This window comes from Mastigoproctus giganteus, chromosome 14 (genome assembly GCF_048544385.1).
Source record: "Mastigoproctus giganteus isolate SK-2022 chromosome 14, ASM4854438v1, whole genome shotgun sequence".
In the NCBI taxonomy this organism is placed as follows: domain Eukaryota; kingdom Metazoa; phylum Arthropoda; class Arachnida; order Uropygi; family Thelyphonidae; genus Mastigoproctus; species Mastigoproctus giganteus.
The window spans coordinates 12,805,424-12,831,609 of record NC_143588.1 but is presented as its reverse complement, the minus strand read 5'-3'; the positions used below and the strand labels follow the sequence as shown (position 1 = coordinate 12,831,609).

General features: G+C 38.1%; 1 protein-coding gene across 1 annotated transcript in view; it reads right to left on the bottom strand.

Moving 5' to 3' along the window:
* Positions 1 to 26,186, bottom strand: part of LOC150074982 (tryptophan 5-hydroxylase 1-like) — a 211,846-nt gene that overhangs the window by 28,659 nt on the left and 157,001 nt on the right. The window contains exons 10-11 of the mRNA XM_090388978.1: positions 19,192 to 19,318; positions 2,955 to 3,050 (exon numbers count right to left, since the gene is read on the bottom strand). Coding sequence (XP_090245104.1) covers positions 2,955 to 3,050; positions 19,192 to 19,318 — 223 coding nt within the window. The remainder of the gene's footprint in view (positions 1 to 2,954; positions 3,051 to 19,191; positions 19,319 to 26,186) is intronic.

Below are 26,186 nucleotides of genomic sequence, written 5' to 3'. Positions count from 1 at the left end.
GCAGTTTACGAAATATATCAGCTGCACAAGTGTGCTGATCAAGAGACAAGCAAAATAAAATAGATAATCTTGTTTAAACATATTGTCATGCATCCATCCCACAAATGCCATTAAACGTGCAGTGCTAGTAATGTCTGTGCCCTCAATGATTTGAATACCCTATGCTTTGATTGTTTGTAGCTCCCCAATCAGTTGCTCCTTAATATCCTCTGCCATAGTAAAAATCTGTCATTTTACTGTTGAATTACTCAGTGAGGTCTGGTCCAATAATCCAGCTTGCTCCTTACCAAACAGGTTGTAAATGATTAATTTTTCTGCTGGAATTATGAGTTTTTCAGCAATGGTGTGTGGGTTTTTTTTTTTCCTGCACAATAAGTAAAGAAACCTTGTAACTTACGGTCAGCGCTGCATGACAAGCCCTGTGTGAAACACTATAGGTGTCCAGTCTTTGCCACTTCACATTCTCTTCTTTCAGTTTGAAGTAATCAACCTCTTTGTTTGAAAGTTCAGGATGATGTGTCTTAAGATGCTGTTCCAGCTTGCTTGGTTTTAATGATTCTGGTGATAGAATCAACATGTAGACAACATGCTGAGGTTGTCTTTGTCTTCTCCATTTCAAATATACTATTGAATCCAAACTTGATTAAGGCTTCATTGTAGTTCCTTTTTTTTTTTTCTCATGTTTGCTGAAGATTATTTGCTAAAATCAAAAATATCACGCAATTTTTATATTAAAAAGTTTCAAAATTAGCTCTGATTCGATTAAAGTTAACAAGTTAAGTAACCTTCACCTCAATTCAAACAAGATTATACCCGATCAGGTTGGACTTACAGAATTCACTTATAGTAATGGATATGTTTACTGGCCAAGGCAAAAAAGCACAATTAATGCTAAGCACTGACTGCATGGAAATATATAATGTGAAAATATATGGCGTCTCTTAGAATTTTTATTGTAGAAATTTAACATATTGAATTTTAATTACGACTCATTCCACACAGCCGCACATAGATAAATACTAATTAAAAAAAAACTGTTCCAGATATCTTTTCAAACATTCACCTAAATGTTCACAGTGCATAATCATTGGATTGACTATTTCACTAGAGTGTAGTCAAGGATTGAGAGAATGAGGGAAAAAAAATTGTTGAACTAGTGAAGGCTGCTTGAAATCCCCACATAAAGAGGTATCTGCATTGTCACTGTCTTCTCCTTATAGTTACTGATTTATCCTCTTCTTGTACTGATCTAGAAGGCTTTGACTCTAAGCTGTTAGACTCAATTAATATATGGGTGAAACTATTCCAATGATTGACAATACACTCCCTAATGCAAAACACAAGTATCATTTAATATCACAAAAATTTCAACTTCGATTTTTTTACCCATCTCAAAGTATTATAAACTTAAGACTTATCTCTTCTAACGTACTTATGCAGTTAGCAAATTCTGCAGTCCACATATTCCAAGTTTCTTCTTGTATGAATGCCATTTGTACACATTGGCACTAATAATATTAAGAGTAGGAGACGGGTGGAATTACTTAACAAGTACAGGTCAATGTTGAAAAAAAGCTGCGAGTTAGGGGTGAATTTGAAAGTGTCTGCAATTCTGCCCAGATACAATAAGAGGAAGTATATTATGAGAGCCTTGTCAATCAATTCGGCCCTGGAGAGATTGTGCAAGGCTCAAGAGGTAGAATTTTTCTCTGCCTGGTCTGTGATTGTTAACAGGAGAGACTGCTTCTACAGGGATGGGATACACTTAAATAGAAAGGATACAAAAATATTTGCTATTGCTATTGAGGCAGTGTTAGGTGGGTGGGTGGGTTGGAAAACTGCTAGCTTGGGGAGATACACAGACTAATAGATTAACAGTAGCTGCTAGCAAAGGTGAAACTGATTCTTGCACTGCTTCTATTGGAATGAGCAGCAGCCTGGAAAACAAGATGCAGAGGATTTCAGAGACTGCTGGGAGTCATTGCAGAACAAGTAAATACATGGGTTGTGTTAGAGTAACTAATATATGTTGTTGCGGTTATTTGGAGCATTAGCAACTAAGGCCATACTGCTCAGGGAATATGCAGTGGTCATTCCCTGATCTTACCACACCCTCCGTATTTGGTAGTGACGGGCTCGAACCCCGGTCTAATCAAGAAGCATGTGCTACGCACTGCTGCTCCTTCCCACCTGGCTACGGAGGCGCCTAGGAGTAACTAAGAATAGGAACATGTGCATGTATACTTGCGTGTACACCAATGCCAGGAGTTTGGTAAATAAATTTGATGAATTATTTGAGGTGTTGGTCAAAACATCAAAGGCAGATACTGTTGGGATATCAGAGACATGGTGCCACACAGTTATAAGGAATGCAGAACTGGAATTTGGGGAGTACAATGTGTACACGAAGGACAGACAAAATAAATAGGTGAAAATGCTGTATGTATAAGCTTGCTTTGTTGCATAATATGCTTCTACTAATGCTAATGTTCAGTATTCAAGAACTGCACAAATTTTTTTAGAGCAGCATGTAAAAAGTAAAAAAAGAGTGAGAGAGAGAGAGAACTTAATTCTAATATAGGGGAAAAACTATGATAAAATGCAGCTCACATATGTAAGAGAATTAATCATTATTTTTTCCCTAAGTAAAACAGTTTAAAAATAACTTTCCAGCTTTATCATCCATCAGTTTGCAGCATTATTTTATACTTATATTTGAGTTTGAAATGTCTAACTGAAATGTGGTCAAAAAATTGAAGGGATTACATAAAATACAAGATGTGTTTATCATTCACATAAAAATACTACTTCATATAAAATGTACTAATTCATATAAAAATATAAAAATGAGATCAATTATTCCACATACTTTTAAAAAATGCCATTCCACTATAGTGTAGTTTCATTTGAAAACATAATGGAGACGTACACAATACAGAAATAAGTACATTTACCTGCAATTCAGCAACAGAAGAAAGCAGGCCTGCACCAAATACTCTCATTTCACCTCCCTGTTTACACAGTCCAAACTCCACCGTGAAGAAGTAACACTATTTAAAATTTAAAAATATAATAGATAAAATTAAGAGTTGAATTCTGACATTTGGTGATCAACTAATTTAAAACGTGCATGCACGCACACACACACACGCACGCACACAATATGATGTGTTACATAATATGGGTTGTACTTTCAAGATTGATTCTGGACCTGGAAAAACAATGAAAGATGTATATTTAAACTTCTTTCATTTTTTTTTTTTTTAAATTCAATCACTATTGTCTTACACCACAATGAGAGAGAGAATGAATCAATGTTAAAGTAATAGGAACCACAAATATACTCGCAGATTTTGATGAATGAATGTCTCATGTTATCATTCTCCTCCCCCATTCTTTTTTGCCGTAAATGATTCAGTTGTCAGCTGCTTACACATGTCAGGGGTTTTCTCTCTGTTCACTGTTGTTGATTGTTGTATATTATGTTCACTGTTGTTGATCTTGTCTAAGCTGAGAAAGAGGCTCGCCATCTTGAAAGTTACTTGTCACATACTCTATGACCTGTAATTTTTCTTACGTTATCTTACAGTTCTTACTTTTAATTGTATATAATTTTCATATTTAATTTTATGCAAGTACGTATTTTATTGCACATTTTAATCGTAATCTACTATTTTATGTTATTGTTTTTAATATATATATATTTTCAGTTTTAATTGAAGATATTTTACTAATTTTAATGTTAATAAACTGTCAAGTAAGTGGAAACTGTATATTTTTAATATATAAATATTAAAAAAATAAGAATAAACACAGTTGTAATTCAGCATGAATAAACATTTTACTAGGTTGTCTGTGTTCTTATTTATTATTTTTACCACTGAAAACTCTGTAACCATTCAGAATAAAACACATGCTCATATAAAGTTTTTCCATTGTTTACAGGTCCTGAATTTAACCATAAAATACAGCCATATGATATTCAATGACCCCTATACTGTATATCATATATACATAGAATATTTAACATACATAGTATGTATACACACTATATTTCCATAAAACAATGGACAGCTCTCAGGTTTCTAGGAATCCTGTATTGATAAAATATTGAATATAACATGTCAGCCCACCATTTCTTTGTTAAAAGACTGTGAAACATTTTTTGATAACAGGAAGACAGTATTATGATCCATTCCTCCTTCAACACAGTGATAAACACAGCTCTTATTTGGCCACTTTTTCCTGGCTCATAGCTGAAGGTCCAGTTCCTTATAAAATATTTAAGTAAGTTCTTCCTAAAGTGGGATTAAGACAGGGACTGGGGATGGGCCAATGAAGTTTTTGCATGTCCATTTCATCAAACCAAGTACTACATGACACAGTATGACACGGTGCATTGTCATCCTGAAACAGGATAAGGTCTTGCCTATACCGCTGCCATACTGTGTGAAGAATGGAATAGTCCAGCATGTCAACGTGCCATATGGCATTTGTTGTTCCAGAAATGACAATGACTAATTACCTTGTACCTTGTTTGGTAAAAGCCCAAACAAGGAGAAACAACAACCCTAGATGGTAACAGCACCTTTTCCGATTGGGACAACACTATGGTAAATAACATTCTCTAGGCACCCATTAGACCCAAACAGAGCTATCAGATTAGAAACCTGATTTGATAGTTGTGTTTTGTCATCCCATGTGTTACAGTGATTTGTGAGCACATAAAACAGCTTCCCAATTCCAGAGACCAATTATCAAATACACTGAATACTGTAATGGTTTGTTTGTGTGATGCAGCTCTTCCATAAAATTTTACACTATGCAGTTCCCTAAATATAATCCTTTTGCTAATATCAGTTCCTGTGGCTTCCCTGAACTCTAGATTGGCAGTATTTGATGAGGACTGATGGTATATATGTACCACTCCTCTGAGCACCTTATGGTCTCTTTTCATCAATTTCTGTGGTCTACCCACACATTTCCTGGTTGTAGTAATATCATGATATTTCTACTGATTACACTACCCAACATGATTTTTACCTCCAGCAAATCAATGGTTGTTTCTGGTCAAGTTTTACGTATAGAATATAAAAGCAATCAGAAAAATTTCCTATCACATCTCAGTTTTAAGATATAGATAGATAACTGGATTCTGTACAAAGATATCATTACTGATCAAAATTGAGAATAGGAGTGTGCTATAAGCCTAATGACTCTGATGAGTATAATAAGAAACTGTACAGGGAAATAGAGAGGGCCAGTAAATTAGAGAGTCTTATAATGGGACATTTTAATTTCCCAGATATTAACTGGAATTTGTGGTTTGGTCACTCACACACAAGCAAGGCTTTTGTGGATTTATTGGATGATTGTTTTCTACATCAGCATGTAAAGGAGGCAACTAGAGGGAGTAATACTCTTGATTTGATTATCAGTAGTGATTCTTCATGCATTAAGAATCTGCAGCTAGAGAAACCACTAGGTGGCAGTGATCACAGTGTGCTGAAGTGGGATTTACTCAAAGAGGTAACTACCATCAGGGTAGTAAAGGGAAGGGTTATTGCTTTCGTAAAGGCGACTACGAGGGTCTGAGACAGTATTTAAATTCTATACAGTGGGACCAACTGATGATGTTACCAACAGCAAATTCAAAATGGGAAGCATTCAAAGAACTTATCTTGGAAGCTACTAGGCTTTACATACCAACTAAGAAATATTGTTCAAGGCCTAAATGGATGTCAGATGACCTAATAAGACATATGACAGAGAAGAAAAATGCATGGGATACATATAAATTAACATGTGACACAGAATCCTATGATAGATATAAGTTGATCTGTAACAAAGTTACAAAGGAGGTTAGGTAGGCGAAGGCAGATTACGAGAAATTTTTGGCAAAGGATGCAAAGAAAAACAGTAAAGAGTTCTTTTCTTATGTAAACTCTAGAAGGAAGGGGATGAATCAGATTGGTCCACTTGATATCGATGAGTCAACTGTTGATAATCCTACTCAGGTAGCTAACAAACTAAATGAATATTCTGCATCGACATTCACACATGAGGAGTTATTCAGCGAGAGGAATGCCAGAGGTGTATTCAACTCTGGCAGTAAGCTAGATAATCTTGTAATAACTGAGAGTCAAGTGGAGGAGAAATTGTTGAAGATAAACATAAGAAAGGCACTTGGGATGGATGGGATCTATCCAGTTATATTAAAGGAGGCAGCAAAGGAAGTAAGCAAACCATAATTATGAGAGCTTCCTTGGACTCAGTGGAGGTACCCATAAACTGGAGATGTGCAAATGTGACCCCAATTCACAAAGGAGGATCAAAGGCTGACACAAGTATTTATAGACCTGTGATTTTAACTTCTGTTCCAGGAAAATTAATGGAGGCACTGATTAAGGAAGCACTGCAGGATCATCTGGACAAGACTTCAGTTATAGCTCGGACACGGCATGGTTTTGTTAAGGGGAAGTCTTGCCTGACCAATTTGATTGGATACTATGATGCAGTCACAAAAGAACTGGATGCAGGGAATAACTTTGATATTATATACTTGGGTCTTAGAAAGGCTTTTGATACTGTTGCACATGGAAGATTGCAGCACAAATTGTAGCAGTGTGGCATTGGAGGCAAATTGCTGCTATGGATAATGGGGTGGTTGAGGGGGGAGAAGACAGAGAGTGGTAATCAATGGACACTGGTCATCGTGGACTAATGTTATTAGTGGAGTCCCTCAGGGTTCAGTGTTGGGTCCATTATTGTTTTCTGTTTTTATAAATAATATTGATGATGGTATATCAAGCTTTATGTCCAAGTTTGCAGACGATACAAAAGTTGGCAGGGTTGTCAAGGATACTACTGACGCTATGCTGCTGCAACAGGATCTGGAAAGGTTGAGCAGATGGGCTGAGAGGTGGCAAATGAAGTTTAACATTGACAAATGTAAAGTACTACATATGGAAAACAGCAACCTCAGAGCAAAGTATCAACTCTGTGGTACTACACTGACAGTGGTAGAGAATGAAAAGAACCTGGGGGTAATTGTGCAGGCAGATATGAAGTTCTCTGAGCAGTGCAGACGGGCTGCAAGAGTAGCTCATGGTGTCTTATCAATGATATACAGGAATTTTTCTAGCAGGGATAAGGAGGTGATTATTCCCTTGTATAAGGCAATGGTCAGACCACACCTTGAGTAATTTATACAGATCTGGAGGCCTCATTTCAAGAAGGATGTAGAGCTGCTGGAACGAGTACAGAGAAGGGCAACAAGGTTGGTGAATGGGACAAAGGGGTGCTCTTACGAAGAAAGGCTTAAGTTTTGCGAATTACAGTGTCTGGAAACTAGGCACCAGCGAGGTGATCTGATAGAGATGTATAAAGCCTTGAATGGTTTGAGCATGTTCAAAGCTGATTTGATTCTGCCTCTTGCTCAGAATAATCACTTGAGAGGGCATAAATTCAAATTGAGGAAAGACAGATGTAGGTTAGATGTCTGGAAATTTGTATTTAGCCAGCGGGTAGTTGGTTGGCTGAACAGACTTCCATCCCTTGTTGTGGAAGTTGATAGCCTAAATAAATTTAAGGCTCAGCTGGACAGGTATTTCGAATGAATGGAGGTGTGAAGTGGAAGTTTTTTTTTTTTTTTTCTGGCTGATGCTGCATACGCTTGTATTCTTGCATCATATGCCTCTACTAATGCCAATGCTACTGTTTGAAATATAATTTTTAAACTTATGAACGTTTGGTTGGTTTTGTTTCTTGGACTAAAAGTTAAGCAAGTTCATCATTACTGTTCTTTCAATATAATATATTTTGATTTTGATGCACTTTTCCAGACAAGTCAGTATTTTTATTAATTTTATTACACCATTCAACTGTTCAATATGCAGTGTATGATAAACTACGCTACAAGAACGCATTCACCTTCTGTTCAAATTTACCAATTGCTTTTATGGTTTTTAGGTTAATGCATTGTTAAAATGGAGAAGACAAAGTACAGAACTTGTGTCAATCACCCAGACAACTTCTGCTATGTTTGTGGACACTTCACCCCAAAAACTCAGACAAAGAAAATATATAATGTCACAAAAGTTGCATATTCTTTGTACTTCAGCTGCAAGATTAGTAACCAAGAAAAAAATTGGGCTGCACATTCCTGTTGTATTACTTGGACAACGAACTTAAGGCTGTGGTTATATCAGCATTAGCATTAGTAGAGGCATACAATGCAAGAAAGCAAGCTTATGCAGCATCAGCCAAAAAAAAAAAAAAAAAAAAGCCCCTCCCATTTCACCCCTCCATTTGTTCCAAATGCATGTCCAGCTCAGCCTTAAATTTATTTAGGCTATCAATTTCCACAACAAAAGATGGAAGTCTGTTCCACCAATCAACTATCTGCTGGCTAAAGGCAAATTTTCGCACATCAATTCTACAACTGTCTTTCCTCAATTTGAATCTGTGCCCCCCCTCAAGTTCTTAATCTGAGTAAGAGGAAGAATCCCATCAGGATTCAGCTTACTTAACCCATTCAAAGCCTTATACACCTCAATCAGATCACCTCGCACGTGCCTACTCTCCAGTCGCTGCAATTTGCAGAACTTAAGCCTTTCTTCATAAGAGCACCCCTTTGTTCCCCTAACCAATCTTGTTATCCTTCTTCGTACTCGTTCTAGCAACTCTACATCCTTCCTAAAATGAGGCCTCCAGACCTGTACAGTACTCTAGGTGTGGTCTGACCATTGTCTTGTATAACCGGATAATCAGATCCCTGTACCTGCTAGCAAAATTCCTAGCAGGTACTGACAAGACTCCATGACCTGGCCTGGCAGCCTGTCTGCACTTCTCAGAGAATTTCATATTTCACTGCACAATTACCCCCCCAGGTCTTTTTCACTTTCCACTTCCCTGAGTGTAGTACCACACAGTTGGTAGGTTTCTCTTTGGTTATTGCGATGCATATGCAGTACTTTGCATTTGTCAATGTTAAACTTCAGTTGTCACTTCTCAGCCCATTTGCCCAACATATCTAGATCCAGCTGGAGTAGCATACTGTCTTTACTGTCATTAACAACCCTGCCAACCTTTGTATCATCTGCAAACTTGGACATTAAACCTTATATACTTTCATCAATATCATTGATAAATATACAAAACAACACGGCGCCTCCATAGCCAGGTGGGCAGGAACAGCAGTGCATAGCACATGCTTCTTGATTAGACCAGGGTTTGAGCCCGTGACCACCAAATACGGAGGATGCGGAAAGGTCAAGGAATGACCACCGCATATCCCCAGAGCAATATGGCCTAAGTTGCTAATGCTCCTAAAAATCAAATAACAAAAACAAAACAACAATGGGCCCAACACTGAACCCTGGGGAATTCTACAAACATTTGTCCACAAAGAGCAGTGTCCATTGATTACCACTCTCAGTCGTCTCCCACTCAACGAATCCTTTATCCATTGTAGCAACTTACACTTAATGCCATACCTCTCCAATTTGTACAGCAGTCCTCCATGTACAACCGTATCAAAAGCTTTCCTGAAATCGAAGTATATGATATCAAAATTATTTTTGGCATTCAGTCCCTTTGTGACCACATCATAATATCCAATCAAATTGGTCAGACAAGACCTCCCTTTAACAAACCCATGCTGTGATCTAACTATTACTGCAATCTTGTTTGTTTGTTTGTTATTTGGTTTTTAGGAGTATTAGCAACTAAGGCCATATTGCTCCGGGATATGCGGTCGTCATTCCCTGACCTTTCCGCATCTTCTGTATTTGGTGTTGATGGGCTCGAACCCTGGTCTAATCAAGAAGCTGTGCTACGCACTGCTGCTCCTTCCCACCTGGCTAAGGAGGCACCATCTGTAATCTTGTCTAGATGATCTTGCAATGCTTCTTTAACCAGTGATTCCATTATTTTCCCTGGAACTAACAGGTGTATAGTTAGTTGTGTCGCCTTTTGAACCCCCTTTGTGAATTGGTGATACATTTGCACACCTCCAGTCCATGGGGACCTCCCCTGAGTCCAAGGAAGCCCTTATAATAATGGCTAAGGGTCTGTGTGCTTCCTTTGCTGCCTCCTTTAATATAACTGGATAGATCCCATCCACCCCAGGTGCCATTTTTGAGTTTAACTTCAACAATTTCTCCTACACATTGCTCTAAGTTATTACAAAATTGTTTAGCTCGCTGTTAGAGTTTTAAAAATTTCTGGCACTTCCCTCATTGAAAAATTCCTCATGTGTGAATATAGATGCAAAATACTCATTCAGTTTATCAGCTACCTGAGCATGATCATCAATAGTCAACCCATCTATGTTAAGTGGTCCAAATCTGATTCATCCCTTTCTTCTAGAGTTTATATAAGCAAAGAACTCTTTGCTGTTTTTCTTTGCATCCTTTGTTAAGGATTTCTCATAATCTGCCTTCGCCTGCCTAACCACCTATGTGACTTGATTACAGACTAGTTTATATCTGCCATAGGCTTCTTGTGTCATCTGATACTTTGTATGCATCCCATACATTTTTCTTCTCTGCCACGAGCTTCATTAGTGCATCTGACATCCATTTAGGCCTAAACCTTGAACAGTATTTCTTAGTTGGAATGAAAAGCCTAGTAGCCTTCAAAATTAAGTCTCTGAAGGCTTCCCATTTAGAAGTCAACATTGGTAATGTCATCAGTTGATCCCACTGTACAGAATATAAAAACTGTCTGGGACACTCCCCTCTTTCCTAGACACCTTTACAAGCGCAACAGCCCTTCCCTTTAGCCTTGATGGTAGTTACATCTTTAAGTAATTCCAACATCAGTACACTGTGATCACTGTCACCCAATGGTTCTTTTATCTGCAAATCCTTAATGCATGAATAATCACTGCTGATAATCAGATCAAGAGTATTACTCCCTCTGGTTGCCCCTTGAACATGTTACTGCAGAAAACAGTCATCCAATAAATCTAGAAAAGTTTTGCTAGTGTGAGTGGCCAATCCACAATTTCCAGTCGATATCTGGAAAGTTAAAATCCCCCATTATAAGACATTCTAATTTACTGACCCACTCTATTTCTCTGCAGAATTACTCACTATATACTCATAATATGACAAGCTGAAATCATTACCTTTTGATGTCCCTATGTTGTGGCACAAGCCCAAGAATCTTTTCGACAACTGCTATTTCTGCATGACAAAAATAAAAGGTATTTCCAAAAAGAGCAAGCACTGCATCACATATCGAATTATCTCATCAGCAATTGGGCCAGTGTCATACAGTAAAGAACTGCCAGTACTTGTACCACTGGTATTGAAAATAGGGATGAAGGTACAGAAGAAATCGTTTTACCAGATGTTGAAGAACCATGTACTTCACATGATTTGGACTGCAAACCAGAAAAAGAAAAGGCCCACACTACATTGAACTAGAAGAATTAAGCGACTTGGGCTTACCCAAAAAGAAGGCTGTATTACTTGGATCCAGACTAAAACAGTGGAACTTACTTGCCAAAGGTACAAAAATTACAATATACCGTAAGTGAAATAAAGGGTTTTCAAGATATTTTGCAATGGAAAACAACGTGTGTCTGCAAAGTCATTGTTGGTCTTATGCACGAACTAAACATTGATCATAATACCTCTGAATGGCATTTGTTCATTGATGCGTCAAAGCTAAGTTTGAAAGCAGTATTGCTTTGAAACTTTACTATCAATTCCTCTTGTTCGTGCTGTTGGCCCAAAAGAAACTTACGGTAGCATGTGCTGTGCTGTGCAGTGTGCGTGTGTGTGTGTGTGTGTGTGTGTGTGTGTTTCATTCCTTGGATCCATGGGTGGAGCACAGATTCCCCTCTGAATACTGTGTGAGCATGGCCAAAATTTTGGCATTTTAAGGAATATGAGGTAATATCTTGCAATTCAGGTATCCAGTCTTAACTGTGGTTGGAAGGGCTAGTGTAGAAAAAGTCAGTATAACACTGCATGTAGTATAAAAGATCACCATCTTTCTTGATTTTATCTTTTTAATTCTTCTTCAGAAACGTTTAGTAAGTCCCATTCAGAAAGGAGTACCACATGCTACCCTATATACCTGCATCTGGAGGTATATAGGGGCAGCATGTGGAGTAACTGTGACAGGAATATTTTCAAAGTTTGATATGCAGAGTGAGGCTTCAGAATAGACATTCTGAAGTAATGGTCTTAAGTAAATCTCCAAAGCAGAATCATTTTGCCATTTTAGGTGATCTAGCAGCATTTGTGAGACATTTCTTCAGAATTGTCTTGAGAAAAGTAATGAAGAAAACATGCATGTATTGATTGGCTTGTTTTGGAATGTATTATTATTTAGAAATGAAGATGATTAATTAAGAAGTACGAAGCAGGACAAAGTTTGTCATCTATTGCATGGAATTAGGTCTTGCTGCTTCAACAGTGAATACTATTTTAAGGGACAGTGCGTGTATAAAAGAACATGTTAAAGGATTAACACATTTAAGATTAATAGTGATAAAAAACAGCATTCAGGTGCTATATTGAAGATGGAAAAGTTATTAATTATACATGGATGGAAGATTCAGAAGCAAGTGCCCCAGAGTCCAATGGCGATTCAAGCAAAAGCAAGAAGTATTTATGAAGATATTAAGGATAAATACAGAGAATCCCAAGCCAAGTTCATGGCAAGCAATGGGTGGTTTTATAGGTTCAAGTATTGCACTGGTTTCCAAAACATTAAAGTATGAAGTGAATTTTCCACCACCAATTCTGCAGCTGCAGAGAAATTTTGTGATGTGTTGGAAAAAACCCCTTCTAAATCTCCACAGCCCTCACCTTCTGCAGCGCCGTGCTTATCAGCTGGGGAGTTCATTCTGGCAATGATGCTCGAAAGGTAAAACTTGCTGACATTATGCCTGTCTTCTCTCTCTCTCTCTTTTTGTAATTTTATAATTTTAAAATTTTTGTAATTTTGTGCACTTTTGTAATTTTTCCTGCACACAAGATAAAAAAAAAATGAATAAATAATTCTATTTACATGTTCGTTGAACATTTCTTTTTTGCTTCATTCAAATTCAGCACACAGTTGCTAGTGCTGCATAAGCACTTAGGGAAATTTCGACTTACATAAAATTCAACTTACTTAGAGTTCGGTGGAACATAACCCTTACGCAAGTCAGGGAGTGACAGTATAAGCTAGTCTGTAATCAAGTCATAAAAGGTGCCTCCGTAGCCAGGTGGGAAGGAGCAATAGTGCGTAGCACATGCTTCTTGATTAGACAGGGGTTCGAGCCCGTCACCAACAAATACGGAGGATGCGGAAAGGTCAGGGAATGACCATCGCATATCCCGGAGCAATATGGCCTTAATTGATAATGAACTCCTAAAAAAAACCAAAAAAAAAAAAAAAGTCATAAAAGAGATTAGGCAAGTGAAGGCAGATTATGGAAATCTTTGGCAAAGGACACTAAGAAAAACAAAAAGGATTTCTTTACTTATATAAACTCTAGAAGGAAGCAGATGAATCAGATAGGTCCACTTGATATCAATGGTTCAACTTTTGATGAACCAGCTAAGGTAGCTGACAATCAGAATGAGTATTTTGCATCTACATTCATACACATGTGGAGTTATTAAGGGGGGAAAATGCCAGTAATTTATCAAACTGTAATAGGGTGCTTAATGATTTTGTAATAACTGAGAGCAAAGTGGAGGAGAAATTGTTGAAGTTAATCATAAGAACAGCACCTGGAGTGGATGGAACCTGTCCAGTTATATTAAAGGAGGCAGCAAAGGAAGTAAGCAAACCCTTAGCCATAATTATGAGAGCATTCTTGGACTCATGGAAAGCCCCCACGGACTGGAGATGTGCAAATGTATCCCCAATTCAGAAAGGGTGACACGAGTAATTACAGACCAGTCAGTTTAACTTCTGTTCTGGGATTCACTGGTTAAAGATGCATTGCAGGATCATTTAGACAAGACTGCAGTAACAATTCAGACACAGCATGGATTTGTTAAGAGAAAGTCTTGTCTGACAGATTTCATTGGATACTATGATGTGGTTATAAATGAACTGCATGAAAAAAATAATTTTGATATCATATATTTGGATTTCAGGAAACCTTTTGACACTATTGCTCGTGGAAGACTAGTGTACAAACTGGATCAGCATGGTATTAAGGATACGTTGATACAATGAATAAAAAGGTGGTTGAATGGGAGAAGATAGAGTGGTATCTTCGATGAACAATGAACGCTTCTATAATCAATGAACGCTGGGCTAATGGCCCAACACCTAACCCAGGGGAACTTCACTTATCAGTGAAGTTAATGTTAAACACCTAACCCAGGGGAACTTCACTTATCAGTGAAGTTCCCCTGGGTTAGGTGTTGGGCCAATTGTCGTTTTCTACATTTATTAATGATACTGATGAAGGTATATCAGGATTAATATCCAAGTTTGCAGACGATATGAAGGTTGGCAGGGTTGTTCATGATACTAATGACAGTAAGCTATTGCAACAGGATCTAGAAAATTTGGGCAGATGGGCTGTGAGGTGGCAACTGATGTTTAACATTGACAAATGCATAGTACTGTATATGGGTAGCAGTAACCCCAGAGTAACAACTGTGGTGCCTCCGTAGCCAGGTGGGAAGGAGCAGCAGTGCGTAGCACACGCTTCTTGATTAGACCGGGGGTCGCGCCGGTCACCACCAAATACGGAGGATGCAGAAAGGTCAGGGAATGACCACCGCATATCCCGGAGCAATATGGCCTTAGTTGCTAATGCTCCTAAAAACCAAATAACATCCCCCAGAGTAACATACCAATTGTGTGGTACTACACTCAGGGTAATGGAGAATGAAAAAGACCTGGGAGTAATTGTACAGTCAGATATAAAGTTTTCTGAATGATGCAGACAGGCTGCCAGAGCAGGTCATGGGGTATTGTCAATGATATACAGGAATCTTGCAATGGTTAGGCCACACCTTGAGTACTGCATATGGGTCTGGAGGCCTCATTTTAGGAAGGAAGTAGAGTTGCTTGAGCATGTATAGAGAAGGGCAACAACATTGATGTGGGGGAACGGAGTCCTCTTACCAAGAAAGGCTTAAGTTCTGCAAATTGCAGGAGTTGGAAACTAGGCACCTGCGAGGTGATCTGATTAAGGTGTATAAGGCCTAAAATGGGTTGAGCACACTGAATTCTGATGGGATTCTTTCCCTTGCTCAGACTATGAACCTGAGGGGGCATAAATTCAAATTGAGGAAAGATTGTAAAATAGATGTGTGGAAATTTGCCTTTAGCCAGCGGTTGGTTAATTGCTGGAACAAACTTCCATCTGTTGTTGTGGAAGTTGATAACGTAAATAAATTTAAGGAGGAACTGGAAAAAACTTTTAGAAGGAATGGATGTGTGAAATTGTTTTTTTTTGGCTGATACTACATAAGTTCATACACTTGCTTTCTTACATCACATGCCACTATTACTACTAGGGGGTATATATGATAGTAATACTATTATATATATAACAATAATAGTATTACAATATATATATAATATTATAAATATAATAATAATAGTATATATAATAGTAATTATATTACTATTAATATTATATTAAATCCAGGGGCTCACATCTGGTGAGTATGGGCTTGGCACACCCAGAGTCCTGAGCTGGATATTAGTATTAGTATTGGCCGCATGGTACAAGAAAGCCTATGGCTTATGCTACACCAGCCAAAAAAAAAAAAAAAAAAAAAACCAAATAAAACAATGATAAAAAAATAATAATAATAATTAATAAAAGAAAAGGAAATTAAACCTATCTTTCCTGACCCGAAGGTACTATCCAGATGACCTTCGAATTTCCCTAAACTGTCAGCCTCTACCACCCATGTAGGCAACTTATTCCAGTAATTTATAACTCGCTGGCTAAAATAAAACTTCCTGCAGTCCAATCTAAACATTTCCCCCCGTAACTTGAATTTATGTCCCCTAGTTCTAGCATCATTTATAATCTTTAAAATTTCATCCTCATTCATTTTACTGATGCCTCTCACCTCAATCAAATCTCCTCTAAGGTGTCTAGTTTCCAAACTCTGCAACCCACATATTCAAAGTCTTTCTTCATAAGGATGCCCTTTTGCCGATCTCGCCAGGCGAGTTACCCATCTTTGCTCCCTTTCAAGTAGCTCGATGTCTTTCTTTAGGTGCGGTCTCCATACCTGAACGCAGTACTCCAAGTGCGGTCTAACAAAAGCCTTATATAATGGGATTTGCAAAAGTTCAATAGATCATCGATAGGACACCATGGGCCTTCCTTGCAACCTGTTTACAATGTTTAGAGAATTTCATGTCTGACCGTATCGTAACACCCAAGTCCCTTTCCTCCAGTACTGGGTTTAGTTGAACTCCAACAAGTGAATAAGTTATTTTGGGATTACTGTTTCCCAGGTGTAATACCTTACACTTTGTTGGATTAAAGCATAGCTGCCATTTTTCTGACCATTCCTGAAGTCTATTTAGGTCTCTCTTGAAGAAGCTCAGCTTGACAGTGATCATTAACTACTCTACCAATTTTAACATCATCTGCAAATTTAGATATCACGGCCTCTATCCCTTCATCGATGTCGTTTATGAAAATTAAAATATCATCATTCTTCTCTTTCTTGGTGATTCCCTTTTACTTCTCTCTCTCTCTCTCAGCCATAAAAAAATTCCCAGGATAACTTGGGAATTTTTTTATATCTGGTGCAGCATAAGCATCAAGCTTCCTTGCACCATATAGCTAATAATAATAATAAAATAATAATTACTATTACTATTGTCAGGCCACACCTTGAGGATTGTATACAGGTCTGGAGGCCTCATTTTAGGAAGGATGTAGAGCTACTGGAAAGAATACAGAGAAGGGCAACAAGATTAATGAATGAAGGAAAAAAAGGGTTGCTCTTATGAAGAAAGGCTTAAGTTTTGCAAATTACAGTGTCTGGGGACTAGGCACCTGCAAGGTGATCTGATTGAGGTGTATAAGGCCTTGAATAGCTTGAGCAGCTCAATGTTGATGGGATTCTTCCTCTTGCCCAGATTAATTGCCTGAGGAAAATAAATTCAAATTGAGGAAAGATAGTTGTAGAATAGATGTGCAGAAATTTACCTTTAGCCAGCAGGTGGTTGATTGCTGGAACAAACTTCCATATGTTGTTGACAGCTTAAACAAATTCAATGCAGAACTAGATAAACAGCTGGAGTGAATGGATAAGTGAAATGGGAAGGTTTTTTTTTTTTTTTTTTTTTGGCTAATGCTATATAAGCTTGCTTTCTTGCATCATATGCCTCTACTAATGCTAAATAGCTCAGTCACAAATCACTTGGCACCTGGCACTACCAATGAGGTGGTAGAGAATGAAGAGACCTGAGGGGGCTGACAGTTCAATGTGAAGTTCCCTGAGCAATGCAAGCAGGCTGCTAGAAAAGCTCACATGATTCTGCCAATGATGCGAGAGCTATTCAATAAAAAGAATGTTTATGATTTTTCATGATACCGCTTCTCTTTCTATCTGAGCTGCAGAATTTAACATCAAGCCAAGCAAGATCACAGCAAATGTGCAGCTGACTTGTACATACAGTGTGATCTTGGTGGTCAGTCAAGTTTATGCCTGTTTAGTTCTGTGGAGGCCTACATAACTATGGACATGACACCTGAGGAATGATATATTACTCTCAAATTTTGTTTCCATCTCCATCTCAAGGAAAAAATCGGCTGAAGTATATGAAATGTTAAAATAGGCTTTTAACATTCAGCATTTAACAAAAAAAACAAAATGTTGAGAATATCAGTAGGAAGCGCACACAGTATTCTCCATGATCATCTCCATATGAAAAGTTTTTGCATATACTGGTTTCCAAGACTATTTACATGAGCAACAGCACGTTCGAATGAAGGTTTATCAGGAGCTGCAACAGTATGCATCTATATAGCACAGCTTGCAGGTAGTTTAGAATACTTAAAGATGGGCATGATTCTATAACAAAATTTGGTGGTCCTGGAGCTCCAACCACTGCTGCCACCCAGAAACCATAAACACAGCTTCTATAATCATGATAGAAAATCATCATATAACAGAAAAGCAAGATGTTGAGAATATCAATGGGAAGTGCACACGGTATTCTCCATGACCATCCCCATATGAAATGACGTGTTTGCACATACTGGTTTCCAAGATTATTTACATGAGCAACAAAATATTTGCATGGAGGTTTGTCAGGAGCTGCAACAGATGTTTACTGATGGTGAGATTCTGCACAAGGTGATAACAGAAAATGAGACATTGCATCATCATTTTGACCCAGAGAGCAAGCAAAAAAACTCTGTTTGGAAGTTTACATCATTGCAAGCACCAAAAAAAGCAGAAGCTGCTGCTTCTGCAGGAAAGGTTATGGTGAACTCATTCAAGGAATGCTTTACCAGCATGTTGTGCCATGTCATACGACTGTTACAGGACGTTATTATACTACACACTTTTGGGATCAAATTCATTGCAAATGACCACAAATGCAGGCAGGTGGGTGGATGCTGTGTCACGACAATGCGAGACCTCATACTGCTTGTACTGTCATTGAGTATTTAGCTAGCATTTATGTCAAATGTGTTCCTCATCCACCCTACATCCCTGACCTTGCACCCTGCAATTTTTATTTTTATTTTATTTACAAAGTTAAAGAAGGAACTGCAAGGAAAATGTTTCTAGTCATCAGAAGAAGTTGTAAAGACATTGGAGGTGATTCTCAAATGCATATCAAAAAATGGATTCTATCATGTTTTTGAAGAACGGCAGAAACATTGGAGTAAGTGCATTTCATCAAATGGAGACTTATTTCTTAACTTCAGTCAGTGACAGTAATCAAACCCAAATTTTTCAACACAGTACAAGAAAACAGTGATACTACTAAGTGTGCAAATCATAAGGGTTGCACAGTAAATACTATTACCATTTTCTTTCAAGGAACTTCAAAATATTTATTGAGGTAACCAAAATAAGGAAACATTTTTTTTATCTAAAAATATAATGGTGGATGGAATTCACAGCAAGACATAGATAAATTTTTAATAATTATATAATTAAATCATAATGAAATTAGATCTTTAAATATTAAATCAAATGTGCCATATAAATAAATGCATTATACCGTTGCAAGCTTATCAACCTCCTCTTCAGAAGCTCCAAGAGAGGCCAAACCTAGTTCTTGAGAAAACTGTGCAAAGCTTGCATCAGCCAGCAAGGGTATATGCCCTAGAAGCTCATGGCAGCAATCTCTGCAAAAGGAACAAATTTACTAAGCAGATTACATAAGCAGTATATCTAAAACTAAATTTTGAAACTGAACATACAGAATACTAAGTCCCTTCATGTGAAATGTTCAAATCAAAATACAGCATAATATCCTATGGTATGGTATACTTTGTTTGCAACTTTGAAAGACCCAATATTAAATTAGTAGTAATAAAAAAGTACTGCCAGTAGTGCCATCGATACTCTTAAAAGTGCCCGTCACCAACAAATACGGAGGATGCAGAAAGGTCAGGGAATGACCACCGCATATCCGCACATAAATAGTGTGGACTAGCACACTATTTATGTGCTAGTCCACATGATTCTAAAGAAAGAAAGGTTAGGTTACCCCTCCTAGTTACCTTCCATTTCAGGAAGGGTTCAAGTTCCCATGGGATTTAAGTGGAGCAATATGGCCTTAGTTGCTAATGCTCCTAAAATCCAAATAACAACAACAACTCTTAAAAGTACTGCCATTGATACTCTTATTTTCACAGCATCTTTGGATAATTCTGAGGATTTACACTTTAAATAAGTGCTTATATGTTGTGAATGTATACTCTACATGGTGTCTCAAAAATACACAGCATAACTTCAGGAATGAGTTCCTCATATGTAAATGATAAAAATATTTTATATCAATATAGTTCCGGAAATGCTTGGTTTCCAAGTTTTGAAGGTCTGTCTATGACACTTAACTGTTCACATCACCTTATAGTAATTGTTCAAAATGTCCACCTTCTGCCTGAATATCACTGGCAGAACATTACTCGAGCAGGGTAATCTGCTGGTGACAAGGCCTGTACCCGTTTCAGATGGTAAGGATACAGTTGGTGTTCCCGCAACACTCTCCAAATAGTCGAACGTTGAACAGCCAGTTGCATTGCTGTTCTGCGTGTGCTGATTCCAGGAGTGGCATGCATAACATCCAAAATCTCCTCCTCTACTTCAGGAGTCGTAGATCTTGGTCATCCTCTGTCGGCAGCACGAGGTGTGAAGGTCCCAGTTCACAAAGGTGGCAATGGATACCTTCAAACATTTTCCTGTCTGGACATCTTCATTCTGGGAACCTTTCGTGGTACAAATGACGAGCCTCCAGAGCATTGCCGTCTGCCAAACCATACATAAAGTGCATATCCACTTGCTCCTGATTTCAGTACGTGGTCGGAATGGAAAACCACCAGATTCTGTCAGTACCTTGTGATGAAGGAAATCACCTGCGGGAGATAAGTTTCATTTCAGTTAATAACTCGGGAATCAAGCATTTCCAGAATTATGTTGATAAAAAATATTTTGGCTAAGGTAAAGAAAGCCAATACGAGAACGACAAGAAACGTCGGATAACTTACGCAGAAAATTAGTTTTCCGACACCGGACTCAAGTGCTGCTCGCTTGGTAAACAGACGGCGTTATCGGTCTGGAACCGAAATCGAGAAGGATATACTGATTGATAGGTAGGCGTGGCAAATGATGAAATGATTGGTGGTGAGCGCAACAGAGAACAAGCTGTGTAGTTATTGGTTGGCATTATAATGTATATTTATGAGTAAAGAACGGTGCATAGTAGTTTTGTAATGAACGGTAAACAGGTAATAGTAGCGATGAATATTTTAAAGATGGAAGAAATTTGTAAGGAAAATAAAACGGTTGATTTTTTGATGAAAACTAAATTAATAAAAGTTTTGTTCTGTTCATTTTTATGTTATTCATTATGTTTTTTTCTCATTATTAAAAGCAGATTTTTGGAGTTCGTGAGTGTTTTTACTATACTGTTGATTTAGGTTTGGTTACGAAAAAAGGAAAAGGTTTCTTTATTTTTTGTTATATTTCGTAACCTGACCTTAAATGGTAGGTTAGGAAATAATAGAAATGGTTTCCTTATATTTAGTGATCTAACCTTAAACGTTAGGTTAGGAAATAATATAAAAAAAGAAAGAAAGATTCTATATATATATATATATATATAGTGAATAGCTGTTGAGGTGTTGATTGACGTTACGATACGTGTGTATCCGCACAAGTGTCTTTAAAAATAAAAGTACAGTAATAAAAAAATATTTTGTTAATAAACAATTTATGTGCTAGTCCACATGATTCTAAAGAAAAAAAGGTTAGGTTACCCCTCCTAGGTACCCTCCATTTCAGGAGGGGTTCAAGTTCCCATGGGATTTAAGTGGAGGAAACCTGACCTCTTTTCACCATTAGGGCATATTATTGAACAAGAAAATAAAAATAGTCATAAAAAAATAAATTTTTTTATGAATGTATTTCTAAATATGACTGTGATTCTAAAGAAAAAAGGTTAGGTTATCCCATCCATTTCAGGAGGAGTTCAAGCTCCCATGGGATTCAAGTGGAGGTAACCCGACCTTTTTCAACCATTATGGAAAGCGTTCATTAGGGCAAGTTACCATTAGTGCTTCTAAAATGATACTAACCCAATGTTATCGTGTGTTGTGTTCGCGCACCAGTCAGCATATTGTTTGCCACGCCTACCTGTCAATCAATATATCATTCACGACTTTGCTCCAGACCAATAACACCTACCATCTGTTTACCAAGTGAGCAGCGCTAGAGTGCCATATCGGGAAACTAATTTTCTGCATAAGTTATCCGACGTTTCAAATCGTTCTCGTGTTGGCATTTGTTTACCTTCGCCAATATTTTTATTGTCTACATATGAGAAACTCATATGTAGACAATAAAACCACCCTGTATAAAAAAAAATATATTTATTCTAAAATAACAATGTGCCTTCTCATATTGTTTAAAGGTTCCATTGATCAAAGATCAAGAAAGAAATTTTCCAAAATTATAATTATATCAGTTTATTCATCTGTGTGAAATATATTCCTGATATTAATTACATTCAACATTAATTGAAAAAAAAGCCGCAAGTCATTAGTCGAAAAAAAAGTCAGGTGTTATGGTTAAATTTGAAATTGTCAGCAATTTAAAATTTGGAAGCCTTGTCAACTAATTTGGCACTGGAGAGACTGTGCAAGGCTCATGGGGTATGTGCAGTGTGTATGCAGGGGGAATTTTTCTCAGCATGATCTGTGCTTGTTAACGGGAGAGAGTGCTTCTACAGTCTCTTTGGCTTAATTTTAAAATAATGCTTTTTATCACCAATTGCATTTTTATATATATTCTAGTAAAGTCCAGATTTTTCTAGTCCTATACAAACTTCGAGTTTAAGGTTAATACAGCATGTTTACATTTTTTTCATGTGTGCAAGTCCTGAAATATGGCACCTAGTATACTGGAGGTGACCACCCAGGTGCTAACCAACATAAACAAGGATTGAGGCATGGCATCAACAACACATGGAGGAATGCCTCCCCCTCTGTTACTAAGCAATACGTGGTAGATGACTCATTAACCATTACAATACCAACCACCACATTGGTTTTTGGAGGCTTAAGGTGGTGGAACCCATGTTCAGCTACCCTCCATCTCTTCCATCATGCAGTATGACTGATGTATTTTGAGGTTATGATGGGCATCATGGCAAGATCCAATCTTCCTTACATTTTCGAGGGCACAACTCTAAAATAGTGTTCACAGGCCAGCCACCAGATAGTTCACTTGGTTGAACCTATTGGTAACTCTCTAGGAGGCCTCCACATCAGCTAGTGTATAATGTTACTGCTTCTACTCTGCCAGATAGTGACTGGAGGAAGTTTGAGTAGTGTGTATGCAGGGGGAATTGTCGAAGTCATATTATTATTATTAGCCATATGGTGTGAGGAAGCCTGAGGCTTATGCTGCCCCAGCTGAAAAAAAAATTTCTGAATTACCCTGAGAGAGAGAGAGAGAGAACAAGAGTCAGAAGTAAAAGGGAATCATCAAGAAAGAGAAGAATGATAATATCCAGCTCAGGACCCTGGGTGTGCCAAGCCCATACTCACCAGATGTGAGCCCCTGTGGTTAATATTACGTCAAGGAGCTGGGTATATTATTGACGGTATGCCACATCCATATCATAACTTGATATGGAACTTATATAAAGAAACTCGAAGATAATACTTGACACTTAAAAAATATATATAGATATATTGTTACAACTGCATTGGGATACAAGTTTAGGGTTATAATTTTGTACTGAAATTGAAATTTTATTGAAATTGAATCAGAATCATGACAGACCAGAGCAGCAAAGCAAAAGGCTTAAGCTAAATGAGTGTTGTGGTTCAAGGAAAAACTGAGGGGGGGGGAGTAGCCCTCTGAATCACAGCCTTTTAAAATGCACTGTTTGCTTGATGTTTATGGAGCAATCAGGTACGGGACATGATATTGCCAAGGGGGATGTCTCTGTGTGCGCACGATGTAAGGAGTGTGAGGAAATGAGGCGACAACTCAGTGTTGTTATAGGCCTATATGAGAGCTTGAAGGACAGAGTGGATGCCATCAAGCTCTCAGTTGCCCACATCAACACCAGAACATGCACTTGATCTTCACCAACACAGCAGCAACTCCCAAGGCAGAATGCACTGGTCCAACAGGAACTAGTAGTTGTTGGTGACTCTATTGTCAGGGAAACAGGGTACATGCTATGTAAAAAGGATAGGTGGAACAGGACCAGGGTATGTCTGCCAGGGGCAAAGGTTGATAATGTTGTAGAGCAGATATCATCTTTTAAGGGCACAAAGGGTGATATTGTTGTACACATTGGCACTAATGATATTAAGAGTAGAAGACTGGCAGAATTACTTAACAAGTACAGGTCACTGCTGAAAAAAGCCATGAATTAGGGTTGAATTTGAAAGTGTCTGCAATTCTCCCCAGACACGATAGGAGGGAGTATATGATGAGAGCCTTGTCAATCAATTCGGCCCTGGAACAATTGTGCAAGGCTCAAGGGGTAGAATTTTTTTCAGCTTGGTCTGTACTTGTTAACAGGAGAGACTGCTTCTACAGGGATGGGATACACTTAAATAAAAAGGGTGCAAGAATATTTGCTGATACAATCAAGGCAGTATTAGGTGGGTCGGAAAACTGCTAGCTTGGGGGATACAAGGATTAATAGATTAACAGTAGCCACTCGCAGAGGTGAAAGTGATTCTCGCACTGCTTCTATTGGAATGAGCAGTAGTCTGGGAAGCGAGATGCAGGGTATTTCAGAGACTGCTGGGAGTCATTGCGGTACAAGTAAACACATGGGTTGTGTTAGAGTAGCTAAGAATAGGAACAGGTGCATGTATACTTGCATATACACCAATGCTAGGAGTTTGGTAAATAAATTTGATGAATTTGAGATATTGCTCAGAACATCAAAGGAAGATATTGTTAGGATATCAGAGACGTGGTGTCACACAGATATAAGGAATGCAGAACTGGAATTTGGAGAATACAATGTCTACAGAAAGGATAGACAGGGTAGGAAGGGAGGAGGGGTTATGCTATTAGTTAAGAAATGCATAAAATCCAAGGAAGTGAAGCCAGTCGACATCGCTGGACATTGCAGTGTCGAGTCAGGTTGGTGTGACATAAGCTTGTTGTTTGTTTGTTTGTTTGGTTGGTTTTTAGGAGCATTAGCAACTAAGGCCATATTGCTCCGGGATATGCGGTGGTCATTCCTTGACCTTTCCGCATCCTCCGTATTTGGTGGTGACGGGCTCGAACCCCGGTCTAATCAAGAAGCGTGTGCTACGCACTGCTGCTCCTTCCCACCTGGCTATGGAGGCGCCCTGACATAAGCATTGGGAGATCAAAACTGAGAGTAGGAGTGTGTTACAGGCCTAATGACTCTGATGAGTATAATAAAGAATCGTACAGGGAAATAGAGTGGGTCAGTAAATCAGAGAGTCTTATAATGGGAGATTTTAATTTCCCAGATATTGACTGGAATTTGTGGGTTTGTCACTCACACACTAGCAAGGCTTTTGTGAATTTATTGGATGATTGTTTTCTACATCAACATGTTCGGGAGGCAACTAGAGGGAGTAATACCCTTGATCTGATTATCAGTAGTGATTCTTCATGCATTAAGAATCTGCAGATAAAGGAACCACTAAGTGGCAGTGATCACAGTGTGCTGAAGTGGGATTTACAATCACAGTGTGCTGAAGTGGGTAACTACCATCAGGGGTAAAGGGAAGGGTTTTTTGCTTTCATAAAGGGAATTACAGTGGTCTGAGACAGTATATAAATTCTATACTGTGGGACCAACTTATAATGTTACCAACAGCAAATTCAAAATGGGAAGCATTCAAAGAATTTATCTTGGAAGCTACTAGGCTATACATACCAACTAAGAAATATTGTTCAAGGTTTAGGCCTAAATGGATAATGAGACATGTAGCAGAGAAGAAAAATGTCATGGGATACATATAAATTAATGGGATATGATAGATATAAGCCAGTCTGTAACCAAGTCATAAAGGAGATTAGGCAGGCAAAGGCAGATTATGAGAAATCCTTGGCAAAGAATGCAAAGAAAAACAACAAAGAGTTCTTTATCTATGTAAACTCTAGAAGGAAAGGGATGAATCAGATTGGTCCACTGGATATTGATGTTTCAACTGTTGATGATCCTGCTCAGGTAGCTAACAAACTAAATAAGTATTTTGCATCTACATTCACCAATGAGGAGTTATTCAGTGATGGGAATGCCAGAGGTGAGTTAAACTCTGGCTGTGAGCTTAATGATTTTGTAATGAAGTGGAGGAGAAATTGTTGAAGATAAACATAAAAAAGGCACCCGGGGTGGACAGGATCTATCCAGTTATATTAAAAGAGGCAGCAAAGGAAATAAGCAAACCCTTAGCCATAATTATGAGAGCTTCTTTGGACTCAGGGTAGGTACCCATGGACTGGAGATGTGCAAATGTGACCCCAATTCACAAAGGA